Raw genomic sequence first — 21,874 nt, 5'->3', positions numbered from 1 at the left:
TCGTCTTGTGAGTAATTTTATTGTTAGTAACGACTTGTTTCATCTCGCTTTTGACATTAATAATATAAATTAAGTTTAAATAAAATTATTAATATATAAATGCATTCTTAGAGTTTTTTTAACGCGCGCAAAAATTGAAAGTAAAATTATCTGTTAACGCGCGCGAGATGGAGGACGTTGAGCATGCGTATTCGTGTCAGTCTCACTTTAGAAGAGATATAGCCACAACATGGTACACATAATATGTGTGTACGTACAGAGAGCAGCATATTATGACAAAATATCGCAACAACTCCTACCATACAACCGACACAATAAAAATATTTTATTTATCACTCAAGTCAGTCCCATTCGACGACTCTTTCGTCCACTTCTCGTTTTGCATTGAGATTTAGCACTTCTGTATGGATTGACGTTCTCCCTTGAGTTCTCACTTGTCGGGCTTGCATCGTTGCTGTCACTGTCAAGAGCATCAGACTCAGAATTGTCGTACATGGTAGCTTTTCTCGTTCGAAGTTGAGGTTTCTGTCGCTCATTGCATGGCCTCAGTTCTCTTCGTCTTGGAACATCAAATTCATCCGCACTTTCTCCTTGTTGTATGTCCACCTGATGATGAGGAGTTTCGCCTAGAAGTTGATGACAAATTGATTATTGATTGTTGATGCTGATTACTTGCGTGGTTAATTAATGAGTTAGTTGAGTACTTTGCTGTGCATGTTTGGTATCTCTTTGTCTTCTCTTTACTCGAACTTTCTTCGATGCTTGAGCTGCTCTGTGAGCTGTGTTGTCCTCTTCCATACCTTTGAAGTGACATTCGTTGATTGATTTCTCAAGCTCATCCACCAGAGCCTAAAGAGAGGAATTACCATAGTGAGATGCATCCCTCCCATACAATAGTCTAGTGTATTGTGAGATGCATCCCTCCAATACAATAGACTATTTGTATTGGAGGGATGCATCTCACAATACACGGTCAAACGGTCAAACCCATTTATTGAAATAAATGGGTTTGACCGTTTGACCGTGTATTGTGAGATGCATCCCTCCAATACAAATAGTCTAGTGTATTGTGAGATGCATCCCTCCAATACAATAGTCTAGTGTATTGTGAGATGCATCCCTCCAATACAATAGTCTAATTTAAATGTTCACCTTCATTTCAGGTTTAGCAAATTTCTTTGCTTTTCCGATGATTGTCATAAAATGTGAATACATTTCATCACTTGCTAATCGGTCACTGTAGCAAGCAAAGTTGTCTTGCAATTTCCTCATGCCTTTCTCTGTAAATGGCAGTTGAGCAAGACAGAAGGCAAGCTCGGTGCTCTGATGATCAGTTCTTGCTGCTCGAATGCGTTGGCAGAGCTTCTCTATGAGACTTTCCGATTGCTTGTCTTTCTGGATAAATGATATTAGATATCTGTAGATAAAAACATGAAAGTCAGTGTGTGTGTGTGTGTGTGTGTGTGTGTGTGTGTGTGTGTGTGTGTGTGTGTGTGTGTGTGTGTGTGTGTGTGTGTGTGTACTTCATTATCGTTGTAAACTGCTGTTGTGGCAACGCTCGGTCAGGATCTGACAGTTGACTGATAATATCCGGTAAGATGTTGTAGATCGCGTTGCCTTTGTGTGACAATTCATGAAAGAAGAGCCACGCCAACTTCTTGATATGTTCATTCTCATCCTCCAAACAAACTGCAATTTCACTAATATGCCCCTAGAAACAAAATACCACAAATAATTAGAAACGGTAGAGACCTATCCATATATGGTGCTCAAACTGATAAACAGGTAGACACACAAGTGGACAGACAGGCAAACGACACACGTAGGAGGGAAGGTTGAGAGAAGCATAGGGATGTAAGAAATAGAGTATACCTTGACTTTCAGCATGTCGTTAAGAATCAGCCGAGTCAAAACTATGAGTGTGTTCTTACGCACAACAGCAGACTTGTCGGAAAGCCTGAAAACAGAAGTTGATTAACAAGCCTCAATGCACGCGCATGCACACACACAGACACACGCACACAGACACACACAGACACAGACACACAGACACAGACACACACACACACACACACACACACACACACACACACACACACACACACACACACACACTTACCGTGCATACAAATGGGGTGTCCATGGTTCAACAAGATTAGGAAATCGTGTTGTCAGATCTCCAATAGCTATGATGGTATTTGAACGTATGACAGCCTCGGATGGCTAAAGCACACAAACAGACACACAAATGAGTAATCGTCAAACAACAGAGTGATTCATTATGACCTTCTCAAGTATAGTGAAGAGAAGCTGAAGATGAGCATCACAGAACTCGGAGCTACAATGAAATAAATTTGGTTACAATCGTCAACTTCCAATCACTCAGTGACTGTAATCTGACTGCCCGTTTGTCTGTCTGTCTGTCTACCTGTGTGTCCATCCGTCTACTTGTGTGTCCATCTGTCTACCTGTGTGTCCATCTGTCTGTCTGTTTATCTGTTGTCTGTCTGTTGTAATCAATTACCAACCTCACAGCCATGAACCTCGAAAGAGCAAGTGTGGCAGCCACTCTCAACTGCCGATCAGGATACTTGCTTGGTTGAGCACAGATCATAACAATGAAAGACCGAAATGAAGACAAGAGATTTCGTCCTAGCAATTGCATTCAGTGACACACAATCATGATGTCAATGGTGTCCCTGTAACGTTACCTGTAACCACTTCCGTTTCGCAAATGCAACGAATGGTTTCGGCTTCCGTGTCTTCAGCTGCTGCCCCTTCTAAACCAATCTCTTCTGCTAGGGACGTTCCATCATCCATCTAAAATAATATTGTATTACAGAGATGCATCTCTCAATACATTAGACTTGTATTGGAGGGATGAATCTCACAATACACTACACTATTGTATTGGAGGGATGCATCTCACAATACACTAGACTATTGTATTGGAGGGATGCATCTCACAATACACTAGACTATTGTATTGGAGGGATGCATCTCACAATACACTAGACTATTGTATTGGAGGGATGCATCTCACAATACACTACACTATTGTATTGGAGGGATGCATCTCACAATACACTAGACTATTGTATTGGAGGAATGCATCTCACGATACACGGTCAAACCCATTTATTGAAATAAATAAACAAATGGGGAGCAGCTAGCAACCCCTGTCCAACACGGTTAACAATCCCGTGGCGACATATGGGACAGCAGCTAAGAGCTCTAGACTAGCTACAACGAAGTTGGCTAGCACAGCAAGACTAAAGTAAAAGAGAAGACTAAGTTAACCATTAATTAAACACAGTAACAAGGCTATGAACTGTTCCTCTTGATCCAGATTTTAAATGACTCTTCCATGACAGTCTTGATAATCTGAAGACACATGTTCTCCTTTGTCCTAGCTGGTATACGTAGTTCCGTGCACAAAGAATTCAAATTGGCATTATGAATAAAACCTCTCGATCCAACGAGAAGGTTAAATTGCTTTACGAGATATCTCTTTTCTGACAGAGACTGCACTAGGTCGTAATATCTTGCAGTTTTTCTTTCGTCAGCTGCATCGAAGTTGGACTCATGACAGACAGTAAGTTCTACTAGGTAAATTCTCTGTACCACGTCGTTCCATAGAATGACGTCAGGTCTTTTGGCGGTCACAACAATGTCTGTTGGAAATGGAACAGTGCTGCAGGCAAGATCAGCGAAAACGTTGTAATTACTGGTGGACGTATTCTGAGAGATGGTGTCGTAGATTATCTTGAGAACAGCGTCGTGCCGGGTATTATAACAGCCTCTCTTAAGGAGAACAGAACAATTATTTAGAACGTGTAGAAGAGTCTGTCGTTTATGGCAGAGTGGACATCCATCATTTGTTCTCTTCTTCCACAGCAGAAGATTGGCATTCGTTGGTAATGACTCCGAGACAGCATTTAGAATGAAAGAGAAATGTTCTGATGTTAAACTGTAAACAACTTTTGACCATAAATCTGGCGCAGAATTGTCAATCCGGCTTGTCGCTCCTTGCACTTTGCGGCTCTGCAGTGTCTCCAGAAGATGCTGCTGAAAGTTCTTGTCAAGTCTGTTTTTGGTCTTTTCACCAAGCGACGAGCCTGACAGTCCAGGTGAGTCTGATAAAGAAACAAGTCCTTCTCTAACTGAAGAAAATCTCTCAGGGTGAAACCCATTCACAGCAGCTTTTGTTGCCAGGTACCGGATTGTGTTATCAGATGAGGTCAAAAAACGAGCAGATTTAGATGCCTGAAATTTTGAGGAGCAGTGCGAAAGACAAGGAAGGCCAAGACCACCTTTGGACTTTTCCAAATATAAACGAACAGTGCATGCGGATCTGGGTAGTTTCGTCCATTTCTTCAAGAAGTAAGTCACTATGTTGTCCACGTCTGTTCTAACCCAACTGGGAGCCAGTGGTACTAAAGACAGTGACCAAGCGAGCCTAGGAAACACTCCTTGACTGTAAAGTTTGAGTTTTCGGCAACAGCTAAGCAGACAAGAATCAACTTTTTCCATTAGTTGACGAACTTTAGCCTTTAGTGATTCCTTGAAAGACACAGTGCTCAACTTCCCATTTACTGGCATTCCCAAAAACTTGAAGGTGTCCTCACCAAGAAATGGAATTGAAGAACCAGAAACAGAAACGGCAGGGTCACGGGCATGGTAAGACGGCTTGAACGATAAACTGAGCGATGAACATTTTGAAGGCTTGATGGACAGTTGTGACCAACAACACCACTTGGACACGATGTCGCAGAGGGTTTGTAGGTTCTTGGAATTTCTGGCGAGAAGAGTTAAGTCGTCAGCAAAGAGAAGAGTGTTAACAATATGCTCTGTGTTTTGTAACTTGTAACCAATCGATGGGGCAGACTGTTGTAATTGAAGAACTAGAGTATTGATCACTGTATTGAAAACTATCACCGAGAAAGGGTCGCCTTGGAATACCCCTTTGTGACATGGAATAGAAGGGGTGGACCATTCTGATGTAGATACCAGCAGCTGAAGTGATGAATAGAGATTCATAACCACTTTCTGTAAGTGGAGTGGCGCATGATGAAGAACAAAGCTTTCTCGAACCAACCAGTGAGGCACGGATCCGTACGCATTTGCAAAGTCCAACCAGCAAACAGACAGACAGCGACGATTCCTTCTAGCATCTTCCATGAGAGACCACAATTTAAAATGATGTTCATCTGTTCCACACACACCAGGCAAAAAGGCTTTTTGAACTGATGTATCCAGAAAACCATTACTCAGCAGGAAGTCGCACCATCTGTCTTTCAGGATTGAAGTGTAGATCTTTCCAATACAAGGAGTCAAAGCAATTGGCCTAAAGTTTGAAGGAGTAGTGGGATCAGCTGCAGCACCAGACTTGGGAATCAGTCGAATGACACCAGGTTTCCACAAAGATGGCACAGAACAGGATAACCAGCAACAATTGTATAAATCCACCAATGCTGGGAGGAGTGATGGACATTTCTTCAACACTAGGTAAGAGATACCATCGAGAGGACTTGGAGTTGAGCTGTTTCGTGAATGTTTGATCTTACGGGCAACTTCATTAGCAGAAATTGGTCTGATGTCAAACTGGGTTTTGGGGCTCTTTAGAGTAGGAACATCAGAAGGACAGGAAGGTCCAGAGGATCCCTTTGAGTAAGTGTTCTGAAAGAACTGGTCGGCAACTTGAACAGAAAAGTTTGGACTGACATCCTCAGAAGAAACATCATCATCAGAGAAGAGATCTTTAGCAAATCTCCAAAAGTTTTTCGTGAAACGTTTGTTGGCGGATACAGCAGAATTCTTAACACGTTGCTTGTTTTGGGAAAACTTCAGCTTGCTGTGTCGACGCACTAGTTGATGAAATTGACGGGCTAGATGAAGAATGACATCTGGTGACACGCCATCACGTTTGGCTTGTCTGAACTTCTTTCGCAGATCATTCTTAGCGCAACGTAGATCGTCAACGGTAGACTGTGACTTTAGCTTGTTAGCGCGTTTACGTTTACGTGAGGACGTGGATTGACAGCCGAAACGCCGCTTAAGAAACGAGAAAAGATTGCCATGAAGAAGAGCAAACTTGGAATTTACATCGGGAGTTTGTAAGACAAGAGGAACGACGTTTACTTTAATCCAATTATTAGACTATTGTATTGGAGGGATGCATCTCACAATACACTAGACTATTGTATTGGAGGGATGCATCTCACAATACACTAGACTATTGTATTGGAGAGATGCATCTCACAATACATTAGACTATTGTATTGGAGGGATGCATCTCACAATACACTAGACTATTGTATTGGAGGGATGCATCTCACAATACACTAGACTATTGTATTGGAGGGATGCATCTCACAATACACTAGACTATTGTATTGGAGGGATGCATCTCACAATACATTAGACTATTGTATTGAAGGGATGCATCTCACAATACACTAGACTGTTGTATTGGAGGGATGCATCTCACAATACATTAGACTATTGTATTGGAGGGATGCATCTCACAATACACTAAACTATTGTATTGGAGGGATGCATCTCACAATACACTAGACTATTGTATTGGAGGGATGTATCTCACAATACATTAGACTATTGTATTGGAGGGATGCATCTTTATTTCATTTTGACCTCCTTCCCACTTGCACTGTTTCTGTGCTTGCTTCTTCTTCCTTTCCTTTTCTTCTCCACTTCCTCCTTTTCCTTCTCTTTCGCTATGTCCTTCTCCCTCTCTTCCACTCCCTGCCTTCTCTTCAACTCCTTATATACAGCAACATCAAGATGTACCAGCTGACACACAGCCACCTGACCAACAACCGTCAGCAAGCGAGCCAAGAAGACAGATGAGCATGTTGCAACAGTCTTCTCTGGTGGCGTAGGAAGAATGTGAACACCAGAAGCCGATGGATCCTGTGAAGACTGAGCTAACGGCTCTGCTTCCTTCAGTTCATCAATAAGAGAGGAGATTTCCCCATCGGTCTTGAACTGCGATGAAAGCATGTCAGTCATTGAGATGATAAGCCGCTCACACACGACATCCGGATGTTCCGACAGTTTGTAGATAGTCGTGATAGCTTGCTCAGCAAACGACATCCATTCAGAGCACTCAAAGTCACACATAGCTGTAAACAAGACCAACACAATACATACAATGGAGTGTGTGTCTCAGTTTCTGTACATACTTGACAGCACAAGATGTTTCAGGCTTTCTACGATGCTGTGGTCTTGAGGCACTCGAAATGGAACCGGTGGCAGTGCTCCAGGTTTTACCTACCGTACAAACAAGACCGACAATACTCACAAACATCAACAATCTCTACACTATTTGAGCACATACACAAGCTAGCTGGCTATTCAAAGAATCCAGTTGATGTAAACATATACACACAATATACAGTACCTTCTCGGCTTTGACTATTTTCTGTAGAGCAATGCATGTCAGTTGGGCCTTCTTCAGATCAACTTTCGCCTGCTGTTCCTGTCTCAGCCCGTATGTCACTAACACGTCCAGATTGCATTTGACAACCTCGTGATCCTCCCTACAACGAGACAAGCATCTATGACAAACAAAATCATGATGGTCACGTGTGTGAATATGTTCATGCATTCACTGTTTGTTTGTTTGTTTATTTATTCTTTTGTTTGCTTGTTTGTTTTGCTTATTTGTTTGTTAGTTAGTTTGTTTGTTTATTCATTCATTTATTTACTTGTTTGTTTGTTTGTTTATTCATTTGTTTGCTAGTTTGTTTGTTTGCTTGTTTACTTATTTGTTTGTTAGTTAGTTTGTGTTCATTTATTTATTTGTTTGCTTGTTTATTTGTTTGTCTGTTTGCTAGTTTGTTTTGTTTGTGTATTTATTCATTTGTTTGCTTGTTTGTTTGCTAGTTTGTTTGCTAGTTTGTTTGCTTGCTTGTTTGTTTGCTTATTTGTTTGTTAGTTAATTAGTTAGTTTGTTTATTTGTTTGTTTGCTTGTTTATTTGTCTGTCTGTTTGCTAGTTTGTTTTTTTATTTGCTTGTTTATTTCTTTGTCAAAATGTTGACATAATTGTGGATTTATTTGTCTGCGTTGTGTCTCACCCTGACAACATGCCGAGGAGTAGGATTGCTGCATTGCTCTTTGTTGTTGAGACATCGTCAGCACAACTGGTGGAGAATTGTTGCCATAGACATTGAATAACAGCGTGCGGAATGTCTTTGTTTCTCATGAAATGACACACCTGGTGACACAGGAATTTAGCTTACAATAACTTATAAGTATTAAGATGTGTGTGTGTGTGTGTGTGTGTGTGTGTGTGTGTGTGTGTGTGTGTGTGTGTGTGTGTGTGTGTGTGTGTGTGTGTGTGTGTGTGTGTGTGTATCTGCCTTGCCATACAAACGTTCCTTTCATCTCACCAGTTCTTCCAATGAAGCACGTTCTCCCAGTGTCATATTGTAAGTGAGACTAATCAAACTATCAGCAACTGTGGCAGCTCTAGCTCTAATACACAATACAAACACACAGCAATCAAAAGCCAGACAGATGGACAGACAAACAACAAACAGACAGACAGACAGACAGACAGAAGAACAGACAGACAGACATCATGTCCCAGACAGATAGACAGACAGACAGACATCAATGTCATAAAAAACCACTCACATCACACTGGTAGGTGAAACAACAGATGAGCAAACACACAGGTAGATGAATAAGCAGTCACATTGTCAGTCAGTACAGCAACACAACACAACACATCAAACCTTTGTCCTTCAACTGACTGTGTAAGGTACAGTCTCTTGTATGCAACCGTCACTGCATCTCTCACACTCGTCTCTCGAGACCATATCAGCACTAGCATCTTTTTCACGCCTTCGTGTGCGGCTGATATGCCAAACTCGTGGCAAGTCACAAAGAAATTAATAGCCTCCAGCACATCAGAGACCGTCTTTGATCCAAGAAGTTGACATACAACTGGAGTGGCTGCCTCAAGTTGTTGAACAAACTTCACACTGTCCTGTTGATAGGAAATACATTTGTTAAGAAAAACACGAAATAAATAAACAGACAGACAGACTGGAGATCTATGTTTTCTGTGTGTCTACAACAATCAAATGCTAGAGTGATTGACAGACAGACAGACAGACAAGCAGACCAACAGACAGACAGACAGACCAGCAGACCAACAGACAAATAAACAGAGAAAAACAAAATACATAAACAGACCAACAGACAGACAGACAGACAAGCAGACCAACAGACAGACAGACAAATAAACAGAGAAAAACAAAATACATAAACAGACCAACAGACACACAGGCAGACAGACTGACAAGCAGACAGACAGACAGACAGACAGACAGACAAGCAGACCAACAGACAGACAAATAAACAGAGATAAACAAAATACATAAACAGACCAACAGACAAACCATCAGACATACCGTGTCACATGCAATAAGCACTTGCTGCCTCCTCGTGATCCCTACCCATACTGCTCACCTTAAGATAAGTAACCAATACTTGATGCTGCTGAATCTCCTTCTCATTAGCTGCTGTCTCCTTTCCCTGCTGCACTTCAGGCCTCACTAACTCTTGACTGTCAGCAATAGCATCATCCTCTGTCTCCGAATGATGGCTCATGTCTGTTGACTGAGACTGATGTTGTTCAGGTGATGACTGAGATGATAAACCTTGCAGTTCATTCAGTTTCTTCTCGGCTTGTTCAAGATCACGTTGCAAATCATTCAGTGACAACTACGTGTACACAACAAACAGATAAGCAAGCGGCGGCGTGAATCAAGTCATTGATGAGACAATATCACTGCTATCTCCATAATTATTAATTAACTAGTTAATGTATTAAAACATTTGAGTTTATCTAAGAAAGACGTTTGGCGAGTATCAAGTCTGACAAATTGCGGATTAGAAAACTTATAGCTGTGAATGGTGTGTGGTGTACATGCTTGCTGTTGTAGTTACTTACCTTGGCTGCATAAGGATTTCCGCACAAAGCTGTTGACAAGAATTGAATGGCATGACGTCGTACGATGCTTGACTTGTCGTGAAGACGACCGACAACAAGAGGAATTAGCTGATGCTGATGTGATAATGGAACAACCTAAAACAGAGATGGCAGTAGCATTGAAGTGTAGTTAAAATATGCATCCCTCCAATACAACAGTCTAGTGTATTGTGAGATGCATCCCTCTAATACAATAGTCTAGTGTATTGTGAGATGCATCCCTCCAATACAGTAGTCTAATGTATTATGAGATGCATCCCTCCAATAAAAATAGTCTAGTGTATTGTGAGATCCCAACTGCTGCTTAACACTCCACCTGTTCTTTGAATAACTTCAACCATATCTGCAACACCTTGCTCCGTACGAACGCGTTGATGTCGTGAATATGTTGCAAGAGTCGATCCAAGAATTGCTGTCGAGTCACTTTCCCACCCTCGTTCGTACTCTCACAACTCAACACTTGACTGACCATCTCACCAATAACAACAAGAATGCTGTTACGAAATGAATAATTCTAAAATGAATCGGATCATCAAGAGACCCCAACAATCAGAATTACTAAACAATAATGTTAATATTAATAACTAATATATAATATTTATTAAATAACAAAAATTAGTAATTAATATTAATAAATTTGATATTAATATTAATAATGCTTAATAAATTAATATATTAAAATATTATTGTTGAATTGTTGTACACGCTGTGTACCTCTCCATCGAGATGAGGGACAAGTGAGCTGATGGTGGGAAGGATGAACGAGGGAACTCGTTCGCCGAGTTCACACAGAAATTGGGATAAGGATCTGGTGCCACTCGTGTCACGTGATAAATCGCTAGGATTCATACTGCCAATCTCTCTAGAAGAGAAGTTGTTGTGTTACATAAATTTCAAACAGTTTGGTTGTACAACTGTTTGTCTGTCTCTGCGTCCATCTGTCTATCTGCCTGTCTGTCTGTCCATCTGTCTCTGGGTCCATCTGTCTGTCTGTCTATCCATCTGTCTGTCTGTCTATCCATCCATCTGTCTGTCTGTCCATCTGTCTTTCTGTCTTTGCATCCATCTGCCTATCTGTCCGTCTATCCATCTGCCTGTCTGTCCGTCCATCCATCGTCTGTCTGTCTGTCCATCTGTCTGTTTGTAAAATTGTCTGTCCATCTTGTCTGTCTGTCCGTTTTGCGTCCATCTGTCCATCCGTCTCTGCATCCATCTGCCTGTCTGTCCGTCCATCCGTCTATCCATCTGTCTGTCTGTCTGTCCGTCCATCCGTCTATCCATCTGTCTGTCCATCCATCATCTGTCTGTCTGTCTGTCCATCTGTCTGTTTGTGAAATTGTCTGTCCATCCGTCCATCTTGTCTGTCTATCCGTCCATCTTGTCTGTCTGTCCATTTTGCATCCATCTGTCCATTTTGCATCCATCTGTCCATTTTGCATCCATCTGTCCATCCGTCTCTGCATCCATCTGTCAGTCAATCAATCAACCCAGCCATCTGTCTGTCTATCATTCCATCACCTCTCTATCTATCTGCTTGTGCATCTACTATTTGTAGTCAATTATTCCACTAACTCTTCTAACCCAACCTTATCATCTCAGGCACAATATTCTTGACTCCACGTGTTACAGCAAAGAACTGAATCCCTTCAGCCAATGGGATCACAAGATGCTCAAAGTTCTGAACCAACTGTATCATCTTCACAACGGCACCTACACACGCAAATCCCAAACAAACCAGTCCACACACAATCAACCATCAATCAACACACTAACAGTACAGACACATAACTCACCAATGCTGTGGTTGTATCTCTGGATTGCGATGACTAGTACTTGGAACATTAACTGCCGGCTCTCTTTGTCCTTCACTAGACTTGAATTTTCCATCAGTTTATAACAACACGAAGTCACACATCTAGACAGACACATGCTGCCATCAAATTACATGTGTTGATATCGAGTGAAATGTTTCTGACGTCACAAAATTTTCTTCTGGTATTGGTGGGTCCCATAGTCGATGTATTTCTAGCTCCAAGAGATGCAGAATTGCGTAGAGTCCGCGAACGCATGTGGATGACAATGAGGACACGCCATCTTCAGTAGTGGTTTGTTGAGGCTTGCGTCTCTGTGGAGAGTAGAAAACATACATACAGACAGACAGACAGACAAATACACACACACACACACACACACACACACACACACACACACACACACACACACACACACACACACACAGGGTCACTGATAGAGTAAGACATACAGAAAAACAGACAGACAAACAAGATACATGCACACACGTGCATACACAGTGACAGTGACAGTGACAGTGACACACACACACACACACACACACACACACACACACACACACACACACACCCGTCCATTAGGTTTTGGGGTTGTTATGTGATCCGTTCTGCTCTCTTCCCGCTGTGTACATACCATGAACTGAGTCACCAAATAGCACAGCATCTACAGGTAATCATTCAACCAACAGCATGAACACGAACACCAACTTCAAACCAAATTCCATCCACCTTAACAGCATTGCAGTGCTGTTGTTTATCAGACTGACTCAGCTCCGTGTCTAGTATCGTGTTCAGCACATAGTACAGAGATCCCGTTCCTGGGAGATTAAACGTGTAGCACACCGCATTATAGTCTGTGATAGAATGAAAATGAACAGAACACAAGAAACCTTCTAGTAGGATCTCCCATGCCTCGTTCTTCACTTTTCTCTCTAACTGAGAGAAATGTCTGCAACAAAGCGGCAATAATAACACTTTTTACCAGCCAACATACCATACTGCATCGTCTGTCAGTTTGTCTGTCATTTTTCAAATGAATAATCATACGTACTGTAGCAAACAATAGCTAATGAGGTGATCTAACGTTACAATTACACTAGATGATAAACAAGTTCAATGTCTTTGATCTTTTAGTTAGACAAAGAAGTCAAAAGAGACCTTAGTCTCTATCCAAGAAACTATCTACACATGAGACTTTCAAAGCTAACCCTGTCAGTGTTTTTAATCATCTGCCTGTCTGTCTATCCATCTTTCTGTCTGTTTGTCTATATGACTGTCTATGCGTCTATAGTCTTTCTGTCTATATGTCCATTTACCTGTCTTTCCATCTATATGTCTATAGTCTTTCTGTCTATTTGTCCATATACCTGTCTTTCTGTCTATATGTCCATATGTCTGTCTATGTGTCTATAGTCTTTCTGTCTATATCTCCATCTACCTGTCTGTTTATGTGTCTATATGTCTTTCTGTCTATATGTCCATCTACCTGTCTTTCTGTCTATATGTCTGTCTATGTGTCTATATGTCTTTCTGTCTATATGTCCATATACCTGTCTTTCTGTCTATATGTCTGTCTATGTGTCTATATGTCTTTCTGTCTATATGTCCATCTACCTGTCTATATGTCTGTCTATGTGTCTATATGTCTTTCTGTCTATATGTCCATCTACCTGTCTTTCTGTCTATATGTCTGTCTATGTGTCTATATGTCTTTCTGTCTATATGTCCATCTACCTGTCTATATGTCTGTCTATGTGTCTATATGTCTTTCTGTCTATATGTCCATCTACCTGTCTTTCTATCAGTATGTATGTCTGTAGTAGAGTTTTAATTTTACTTCGGCAATGTAGGTCTTCCGTGTACCATGTAATAGTATACAAATACAAACTATATGCACAGACAGAAAGACGACAGTATACTAACATATAAAGTAACAAATCTAAGCAAGTTTTTCTCTATAGGGCAATACTCTCTAACGATAGATTTACTAAAATTGGAAAATGACTGTATAAATTGTAAACTACGTGATAATGCATTCCACACAGTTGCCCCACTATATTCAAGCTTCCTCTTCAGTGCATCTGTTTTGGGTCGAGGGATATAGAGAGTTGGTGGCCGGTACAAGCACGAGTGCCTCTTTCAGTTATCTGTTTGGTTGTCTTAGTAGCAGCTCTGTATGTGAATTTTGCCAGCTGTATCCTGTGTCTGTCTGTCCGTCTATTTGTCAATCAACAGGAGCCATTATCATCGCAACCCTGCTGATTTAGGATAAAGTGCAAGCAGGTGTAATACAGTTACAGTATACCAAACCAAAGATGACGCAGCTAATGAAGTACAAGTTGTACGACAACTTCCCAACAACTGTCCGTCTGTCAGTCAATCCCTGTCCGTCTATCTCTCCACTCATCAGTCAGTCTTTCTGTACTTCCGTCTGTCAGCCTCTTTGACAGATTCCCTTCCTTCAACAGTGACCCGAATGAATAAATTTGTAACTGACTGCATTAGCTCCATCTACTTCCCTCTACCCTCCAGTCATCTTACTTGACAACACTAAGTAGCTCATCATAGTGACGTAACACAGCCAGAGGTCCGTCATGACTGAAAGCCGCTCTCACCTCTACGCAATTTCTCTCATCAAACATCGCACTCAGTCACACACGCAAATTGCGCGAATTGGTTTACCGGATAGTCGATCGGGCACTTCGTCTGCATCGAGATAGTTGTGCGCGACGTTGTGCGATGTCCTAGTGTCGTCTGTCGTGAGAGGAAAAGAGAAGTCCATCTCGTTCTGGCGCCACGTTTCAAGCTGTCGATATCAATTGAGTTAGTGACGAACACCAATGAACAATCGGCAACGAAGTGCGCAGACGCAAAAAACAACAGTCAAGCTCGCGCGCGCGCGCTAATTTGACTCACGTCACAAATTGTTATATAACGCATTAAGTACAGATAAATATTATGCTAGATTAGTAACATTGAAACTATTTCTAGAAATAATAGCTAGCTGTTTCACTGCTTTTAGAAAAGCTGAAACTGTAAAACTAATCTGCGCAAGCGCAAGGAGTCACGTGAACAGATTGATGGCGCTGCGCAAAATGTCCTCTGCTGCGTTTGATGTGCTTAGGCGAGGGGTGAAAGGCGTGTGGCCGACCATGATAACACCATTTAAAGCCGACTCATCAAAATCTATTGACTACGACATGGTGGAGAAGCTGACTGAATGGTATATCAAGTCTGGAAGCGCGGGATTATTCTCAGTCTGTCTTTCCAGCGAATTCTACCAGCTGACAAACGAGGAACGACTCCAGCTGGCCGAAAGAGTGCATAACAAAGCAGCAGGACGAGTCCCTGTTGTTGCATCCGGGACCTTTGGAGGCCCGATCGAAGACCAGGCAGCATTCGTGCGAGAAATGGCGAAAAGAGTTGACGCCGTCGTCATCGTAGTTAACAGACTTGCAGAGAAGGAGGAAAGCAACGACACGTGGCTGGAAAATGCAAAGAAGCTCCTTGACCTGACGGACGACGTACCGATGGGATTCTACGAGAGTCCGGAACCGTATTCAAGGGTTCTGACACCGGACATGCTCAGCTGGGCCGTCTCAACGGGACGATTCTATTTCCACAAAGACGGCAGTACAGACAGACAACTAGTCACTGACAAGATAAACGCAGCGACTCAAGCAGCAAGCAAGCTTGATCATAACTTCGGATTCTACACGGCTAAAGCTCATTACATCAAACACGTCCTGGATCACGGCGGATATGGGTTCAGCGGTATCTCTGCTAATTTCTATCCGTGGGTACATGCCTGGCTATGCAACAACTATGAGAACAAACATGCAGACAAAGTGCAGCATTTCCTCGGCGTCGCTGATAATGTCATCCGGCAGAAGTATCCGCGATCGGCCAAGATGTATCTTAGTGAGTACTACGGGTTGCCGATTACGTCCGAGTGTCGTATACACGATATGAACCCGATTGAAGAGGAAGTCATCAAGATGAAGTTTGCATTCGAGATGATGGACGAAATGTGTAGGAGTATGAACATTAAAATGGTCAACCCTCGAACTCTGGAGGAAGCATAATAGAATGGATTGAATTCATAGCAGTGCTGATGGACGTTTCATTGTAGTTTTATAGCGACGTTTATAACTCTGATCAATGCATCACAGCAATTTATTCTTATTGTTAATAAAATTCTGAACAATTTGAAATTTAACTTTAAAAGTGTTTTTAATAACAGATATACAAACAGACATACAAACATACAGACAGACAGACATACAAACATACAAACAGACAGACATACAAACAGACATACGTATAAACATACAAACAGACAGACATACAAACAAACATACAAACAGACAAACAGACAGACATACAAACAGACATACAAACATACCAACAGACAAACAGACAGACATACAAACAGACATACAAACATACAAACAGACACATACAAACAGACATACAGACATACAAACAGACAGACAGATAGACGGACAGACATACTGTTGCACAAAGACATACAAACAGACATACAAACAAACAAACACAGCTCGATTAATTCATATTGTACATTTTAAATACATACCAAATGCCTCGTGTGGCCAGACCTTTGATGTACGCGGGGCGGATACACGTAAGCTAGCGCGCGCTACAACAACATGGTTCGAGGCGGTCATGCAAATAGAGCAGTCAAACGTGCGAAGGTTTTCGCACTCGCTAAGGTTACGAAACGTCTCTTCTTTGTTGACTAACCATTTTCTAAACCGGGTCCCCATATTAGGGTTTTCGAGGTCGGGCAAAGAATTGCTACAGTATCTCAGTGAGACGCGTACAGAAAGCACTGCAGTATCAGTATATCAGCAGAAGACTGAAGAAGCGCGATATGAGACAGCTGTGGATCACAAGGATCAATCAGGGCGTGCAGGAGCATGGCATTAGATACTCATCATTCATGAGACATATGGTGGAAGTAAATATTTCTATAAATAATTAATATCAAATTTTACACTCAAAAATTACATAAAATTTTAAATAAGAAATAGAGATTAATAAATTTCAATAAAAGTAACGAAAGTTGATGTGGACAAACACAGATACATACAGATTGTTTGGATACAAACGCACACAGAAAGCATGAGAATGCCAGAAATGTCCGAAAAAGAGCCCTGGGCGCTTATTTTTGAGAAATATTTAACTTACATTATGTCCAATGACGTCAGGGCTGTTAATTAATTAATCAGATGGGCACGTTTTCACACACTTACAATACGTTCATATACTGTGACAACTTTACCTTCGTTGTGCTCTCCTTGTAACCAAACACGACGTGGATGCCTCAAATCTAAGGAAACGTGAGACAATCAACGTAGTAGCAAGCTGTATTAAATTTTTAAATTAAATTTTTAAATTAAATTTTTAAATTAAAATTTTAAATTAAATTTTTAAATTAAATTTTTTAAAAACTAAAAAATTTTGTGTTATTGTATTGCAGTGCAATGTACAGTTGAATAGGAAGGTGCTGTCTGAACTGGCAATACATGAGCCCAAGTCGTTTCAAGTTAGTCATAGCTTGTTTGTGTCCATTGTGCTACTTAATTAATTGTAACGTGCGTTTGCTGCTTTCTCAGGCACTTGCCGACATTTCGAGAAGTCGATTGAAAGACGGACTGTTAGCTGCATTGCACTGATGTGTAGTGATGTGTACTGATGTGTACACATGTACTGATGAGTAGAGACTATGTACATGTGTGTAGTTTGGTGTCACTATGTATAGGATTGTGGAAATTTTAAGAGTGTGACAGTGTAGTTGCTCTATACACTCGTACCCAGTCCTCCTCCTCGCGCACGCTCCACGTGTCTTAGCACGTGCTTTTTGTTTCACTAGTGTGGAGATTGAAGTTGGCTTGTCGAACTAAGTTGGTCACATGACCCACTGCATCAATAGTAGTGAATGGTCTGCAAATCAAATGGATAGACGAATGGACAATGGCTGACAAAATGGATAGACAGTTTGGTATACTGGCTAAGCAGTTGGATATAATGATGGGCAGATAAACAGATAGACGGATGTGCAACTAAACACATGGATAGACAGACAGACAGATAAGATGACGGACAAAGCAAATGGATAGACGAGAAACAGACAGTCAGACAGACAGAAAAAATTAAAATGAGTACTTTTAATTAACTCTAATTAAGTAATATAATTATCATATTTTATATTAATTAATAAGTAATATAATTATCATATTTTATATTAATTAATAAGTAATATAATTATCATATTTTATATTAATTAATAACAAACCGGAAGTTGACAGTTGCGCAGTCCAATGTTTGTGTCAACATTCTTGCCTGCAGCCACAACACTGAAAAATATATCTTTATACTCGAAACGCAAAGCAAGTGGAGTTACTCCTATCCGGGACTAAAAAGTGATCTCTACACAAAACAGCTGATTATCCGGGATCTAGACGTAAGTTGCAAAATCCAGGAAGTTTTGATTCGTGATGTTTCGCTGGAGCTCTGCCTTTCTGTTTCTCGTTTTCTTTCTATGCACCTGCAGCGCGAGCTATCGCTGCCAGAATTCGACGTCGTCGTGGGAAGAGAACGTGCAGAAGGGTCTGCATGACGTGCAGGATTATCTCTTCTCGCGTAGTCTCGACGTGAACGGAACTGCCTCCTGTGATCTGTCGCATAACAAGTACAACGCCGTGTACTGCATCGTGTTTGCCGCTTTTGTCTTTCTTGGTGTCGTATTTACCTTTTTGGGTAAGTGGTTACGTCACGCCTACTTACTTACCAGGTGTACGCTTGGCGGATAACTCGCTTGTCCGTCCCGCGTACACCGAAAATTTGGTCACGTGAGAGTATACCCTCTTGTCGTTATCTGCTGGCATTTGTATTGTAGGGTATCGTTTGTTCAAGTTCATTCTGTTTGCGACTGGTTTTATATCAGTCTTCATATTTGTCTACTACGTCGCATACAACAACATTCCGTGCAGCTGGACCTTCAAATATCTCGATGTTATTGCTTTTGGAATAGCCGTCGCTTCAGGCAAGACATACATTAATTAATTAATAGTAATTAATTATTTAACAAATGTTTAATAATAATTATTTAATTGTTTGTGTGGCAATTAATTAATGATTAGTAATTAGTTATTTAATGGTTAATAATTAATTAATACTAATAGAATTAATACTAATAGTTAATTAATTAATACTAAGTCATTTAATAATTAATAATCAAATAATTATTTAATGTTAATAATTGATTACTTTTTAGTTTTCATAAGTTTTATTGATATCAATAGCTAACTACAACAATACCGGCAACACACTGCTACAACAATTAATTAATAATTAGTCTGAAGATTGAAGTTGGCTAAGTTGGTCACGTGACCCACATCATCATTTATCGATCGTTAATTAATGATCTGGAAATCAATAGTTAATAATTAATTATCTATACTACTATATAAAATCAGCGGTGTTTGTATATATAAATGTATGAGTTCGATAGCTGGCTAGACCGGATCACCCATGAGGCTAGAATTTGGGGTACAGGCGTAACTCGACATGGGTAAGAACATGGGCAGGGTGACGTGTCTTTCAGCTTTTTCAGTCGGGTCCCCTTTGGGGGTGCATTGTACAACTACATGATAGTGCTGTTCACCGTTCAAGAAGGAAACTGAATGCCCCTGATAGACTCAATTTGAAGAAAGGTCCGTTACGTGAACTCAATCTCATGGCGTAGTTTTGTTTTCTACTCACTAAGAGTGCAATGCTCACGTTCAATATCCATTGTTTGTTCACATGCCATTGTTACGTCACAATGCTATAGCTATCCAACAGTCCCATCAAACTGGGTTATCTGAGCAAGCTGTTGTTGATTTGTTTATCTTAAACATCAAACTACATTCAAAGCAAAAAGATAAGAGTTCTGAAAAGAAATATTGTTTAGTGCGTAGGTATAGGTTGGAAACGTGCTGAGTATATTCTAAAATATTCCAGGAGAACCCACCTCTACTCGCGCGCATTGGATAACATCAAACTACGTCCAGAGCAAAGACGTAGAGGTCCACTTAGTAATGGTCAGTGCGTATATAGGAGGACACGCCTTCACTCACAAGCAAATTACTCTGCAACGGCTCATCGGACCTCCACCAAATTAAGCTGACCTCGGACGGTATGCACGGAGCGTGTCGTTTATTACCGGCAACGTCAAAAACAACAAGATATTTTTGTGTAGGATATCTGGGTATTTAGAAATACGCCTACCTTTGGTTTTTCCGAGTACACTCGCCGAATACCTACCACATTCGATACGCCTGTTTCCTGCAACGGCAGCAACGTCTTCAAAGTGATAACATTCAATGGGACTGTTGAAATGGCTCCGAGAAGACTCACTGAAGAGACGTGTGACTGCGTTTGCACTGAATCCAACCTACACGTTTCCTGCACCGAGCGCTAAACTGGGAGTGTGAACACGTCACAAACAGAGAGCAAACAGTGCACTAAATCATGCCTGCCTGCATGTCAAGCTACTGCATGTATCCTATGGGTGAGTAAGAAGCTGCAGATATAGATCTCTGAACGGGAAAGTCGCTGCAAATTTCTGGGAATATGACACTCGGTTAAGTTTTCATTTGTCTTCAAGGGGATATTAACTAACTAGCACATTCCAGTTAATTCAAACACACATGCCCACACCAGTCATTTGAACTGAATCCTCACAGGGAGTGTGTCGATTTCTACCAAAGAATTGCAAATGACGTGTCTACACACGCTCAAACTGACTCTTCCATCATAACACTACCGTACTCTGCCCGTACGAAGGACGGGTCATGTATCTAGTTATTAATAATTAATCAATAATAATAACACAACAACTTTATTGATATCAATAGTTTTAACTACAACAACACTGGCAACACACTGCTACTAATAATTAATACTAATAATTAATCAATAATAATTAATTAATAATAATTAATCAATACTAATAATTAATTAATACTAATAATTAATCAATACTAATGATTAATTATGTAATAATAATTAATCAATAATAGTTAATTGATACTACAACACTGGCAACACACTGCTACTAATAATTAATCAATAATAATTAATTAATTATAATTAATTAATCAATAATAATAAATTAATAATAATTAATTAATCAATAATAATTAATACTAATAATTAATCAATACTAATAATTAATCAATAATAATTAATTAATCAATAATAATTAATTAATAATAATTAATTAATCAATAATAATCAATAATAATAGTTAATTGATACTAATAATTAATCAATACTAATAATTAATCAATCAATAATTAATGATTAATTGTGTAATAATAATTAATTAAAAGTAATTATCCATTTGTATGACAGTGACTTGACTGCTATTGATCTGTTCCTTATTTGCAGGTCTCATTGTTGGTATTCTTGCCGTATGTCTCTTCTACTTCGGCATGGTTGTTGTCGGGTTTGCATTGGGCTGTGTGGCTGCACTGGCATTCCTCTCATTCGCACACATTTCCTACATTGAAGATCACTCTTGGTTGCCAATTGTTATTATCGTGGCATTGGGAATCATTGGTGTTGTTGTCACGTTAATCATACAGAAACCTCTCATTATACTGTCAACATCAGTTGTTGGTTAGTATGGTGTTTGTGTGCCTGTCTGTATACATGTACAGTGTGTGTATATTTTTGTCCATTTGTTTGTGCATCCAACTGAACTGGTTTGTGTTTATGTTCGTGACCATTCAGTTTGCATGTCTGTTTGTCAGTGATTTGTCTGTTTATATGTTTGTCCATGTATTAATATGTTTGTCTGTTACGTTCTAGTCTGTCAGTCTGTCTGTCTGCCTGTTTTCCATGTAGTCTGTCTGTCTGTTTGTTTGTCCATGTGTTAGTCTGTCTGTTTGTTCATGTAGTCTGTGTATATGTTTGTCCATGTAGTATGTCTGTTTGTCCATGTAGTCTGTCTATATGTTTGTCCA

The 21,874-nt window shown here is 40.3% G+C and overlaps 4 protein-coding genes across 4 annotated transcripts in view; 3 read left to right on the top strand and 1 right to left on the bottom strand.

Moving 5' to 3' along the window:
- Positions 1-195: 195 nt before the first annotated feature.
- Positions 196-14,785, bottom strand: LOC134181945 (condensin complex subunit 1-like). The gene is made up of 28 exons (XM_062649242.1): positions 14,754-14,785; positions 14,520-14,643; positions 14,379-14,454; positions 12,728-12,786; positions 12,567-12,655; positions 12,409-12,501; positions 12,003-12,151; positions 11,820-11,941; positions 11,613-11,736; positions 10,741-10,888; positions 10,343-10,540; positions 9,988-10,122; positions 9,504-9,758; positions 8,765-9,018; positions 8,417-8,501; positions 8,102-8,241; positions 7,424-7,562; positions 7,206-7,293; positions 6,655-7,145; positions 2,712-2,820; positions 2,529-2,652; positions 2,287-2,338; positions 2,120-2,223; positions 1,873-1,957; positions 1,524-1,711; positions 1,153-1,417; positions 705-849; positions 196-626 (listed from the first exon to the last, which is right to left on the bottom strand). The coding sequence occupies exons 1-28, from the start codon at positions 14,775-14,777 to the stop codon at positions 337-339; spliced, it is 4,155 nt and encodes a 1,384-aa protein (XP_062505226.1). The 5' UTR covers positions 14,778-14,785; the 3' UTR covers positions 196-336.
- A 118-nt stretch (positions 14,786-14,903) lies between these two features.
- LOC134182206 (4-hydroxy-tetrahydrodipicolinate synthase-like) lies at positions 14,904-16,050 on the top strand. Its single transcript, XM_062649583.1, has one exon. It carries the CDS (start codon positions 14,918-14,920, stop codon positions 15,920-15,922), a length of 1,005 nt encoding a protein of 334 aa, XP_062505567.1. The 5' UTR covers positions 14,904-14,917; the 3' UTR covers positions 15,923-16,050.
- A 429-nt stretch (positions 16,051-16,479) lies between these two features.
- Positions 16,480-17,655, top strand: LOC134182520 (large ribosomal subunit protein bL20-like). The gene is made up of 4 exons (XM_062649932.1): positions 16,480-16,570; positions 16,630-16,818; positions 17,341-17,406; positions 17,477-17,655. Exons 1-4 carry the CDS (start codon positions 16,508-16,510, stop codon positions 17,534-17,536), a joined length of 378 nt encoding a protein of 125 aa, XP_062505916.1. The 5' UTR covers positions 16,480-16,507; the 3' UTR covers positions 17,537-17,655.
- A 664-nt stretch (positions 17,656-18,319) lies between these two features.
- Positions 18,320-21,874, top strand: part of LOC134182309 (transmembrane protein 198-like) — a 6,600-nt gene continuing 3,045 nt past the window's right edge. Inside the window, exons 1-3 of the mRNA XM_062649706.1 lie at positions 18,320-18,620; positions 18,760-18,906; positions 21,297-21,527. Coding sequence (XP_062505690.1) covers positions 18,359-18,620; positions 18,760-18,906; positions 21,297-21,527 — 640 coding nt within the window. The 5' untranslated portion in view covers positions 18,320-18,358. The remainder of the gene's footprint in view (positions 18,621-18,759; positions 18,907-21,296; positions 21,528-21,874) is intronic.

Source organism: Corticium candelabrum, chromosome 7 (assembly GCF_963422355.1).
Source record: "Corticium candelabrum chromosome 7, ooCorCand1.1, whole genome shotgun sequence".
Lineage (NCBI taxonomy): Eukaryota > Metazoa > Porifera > Homoscleromorpha > Homosclerophorida > Plakinidae > Corticium > Corticium candelabrum.
Note: the sequence above shows the minus strand (reverse complement) of the source record. Positions and strands in the feature narration are given on the sequence as shown.

What these genes read in the sequence shown, in the direction of transcription:
- LOC134181945 (XM_062649242.1), bottom strand. Translation starts at nt 14,777, where the DNA reads ATGCGTTATATAACAATTTGTGAC. An exon ending in GTTATATAACAATTTGTGAC is followed by an intron (nt 14,644 to 14,753) that starts GTGAGTCAAATT and finishes TGATATCGACAG; the next exon opens with CTTGAAACGTGGCGCCAGAA. An exon ending in CTCCTCGGCATGTTGTCAGG is followed by an intron (nt 7,563 to 8,101) that starts GTGAGACACAAC and finishes GTCTCGTTGTAG; the next exon opens with GGAGGATCACGAGGTTGTCA.
- LOC134182206 (XM_062649583.1), top strand. Translation starts at nt 14,918, where the DNA reads ATGGCGCTGCGCAAAATGTCCTCTGCTGCGTTTGATGTGCTTAGGCGA.
- LOC134182520 (XM_062649932.1), top strand. Translation starts at nt 16,508, where the DNA reads ATGGTTCGAGGCGGTCATGCAAATAGAGCAGTCAAACGTGCGAAGGTT. An exon ending in AGGTTTTCGCACTCGCTAAG is followed by an intron (nt 16,571 to 16,629) that starts GTTACGAAACGT and finishes TCCCCATATTAG; the next exon opens with GGTTTTCGAGGTCGGGCAAA. An exon ending in ATGAGCCCAAGTCGTTTCAA is followed by an intron (nt 17,407 to 17,476) that starts GTTAGTCATAGC and finishes CTGCTTTCTCAG; the next exon opens with GCACTTGCCGACATTTCGAG.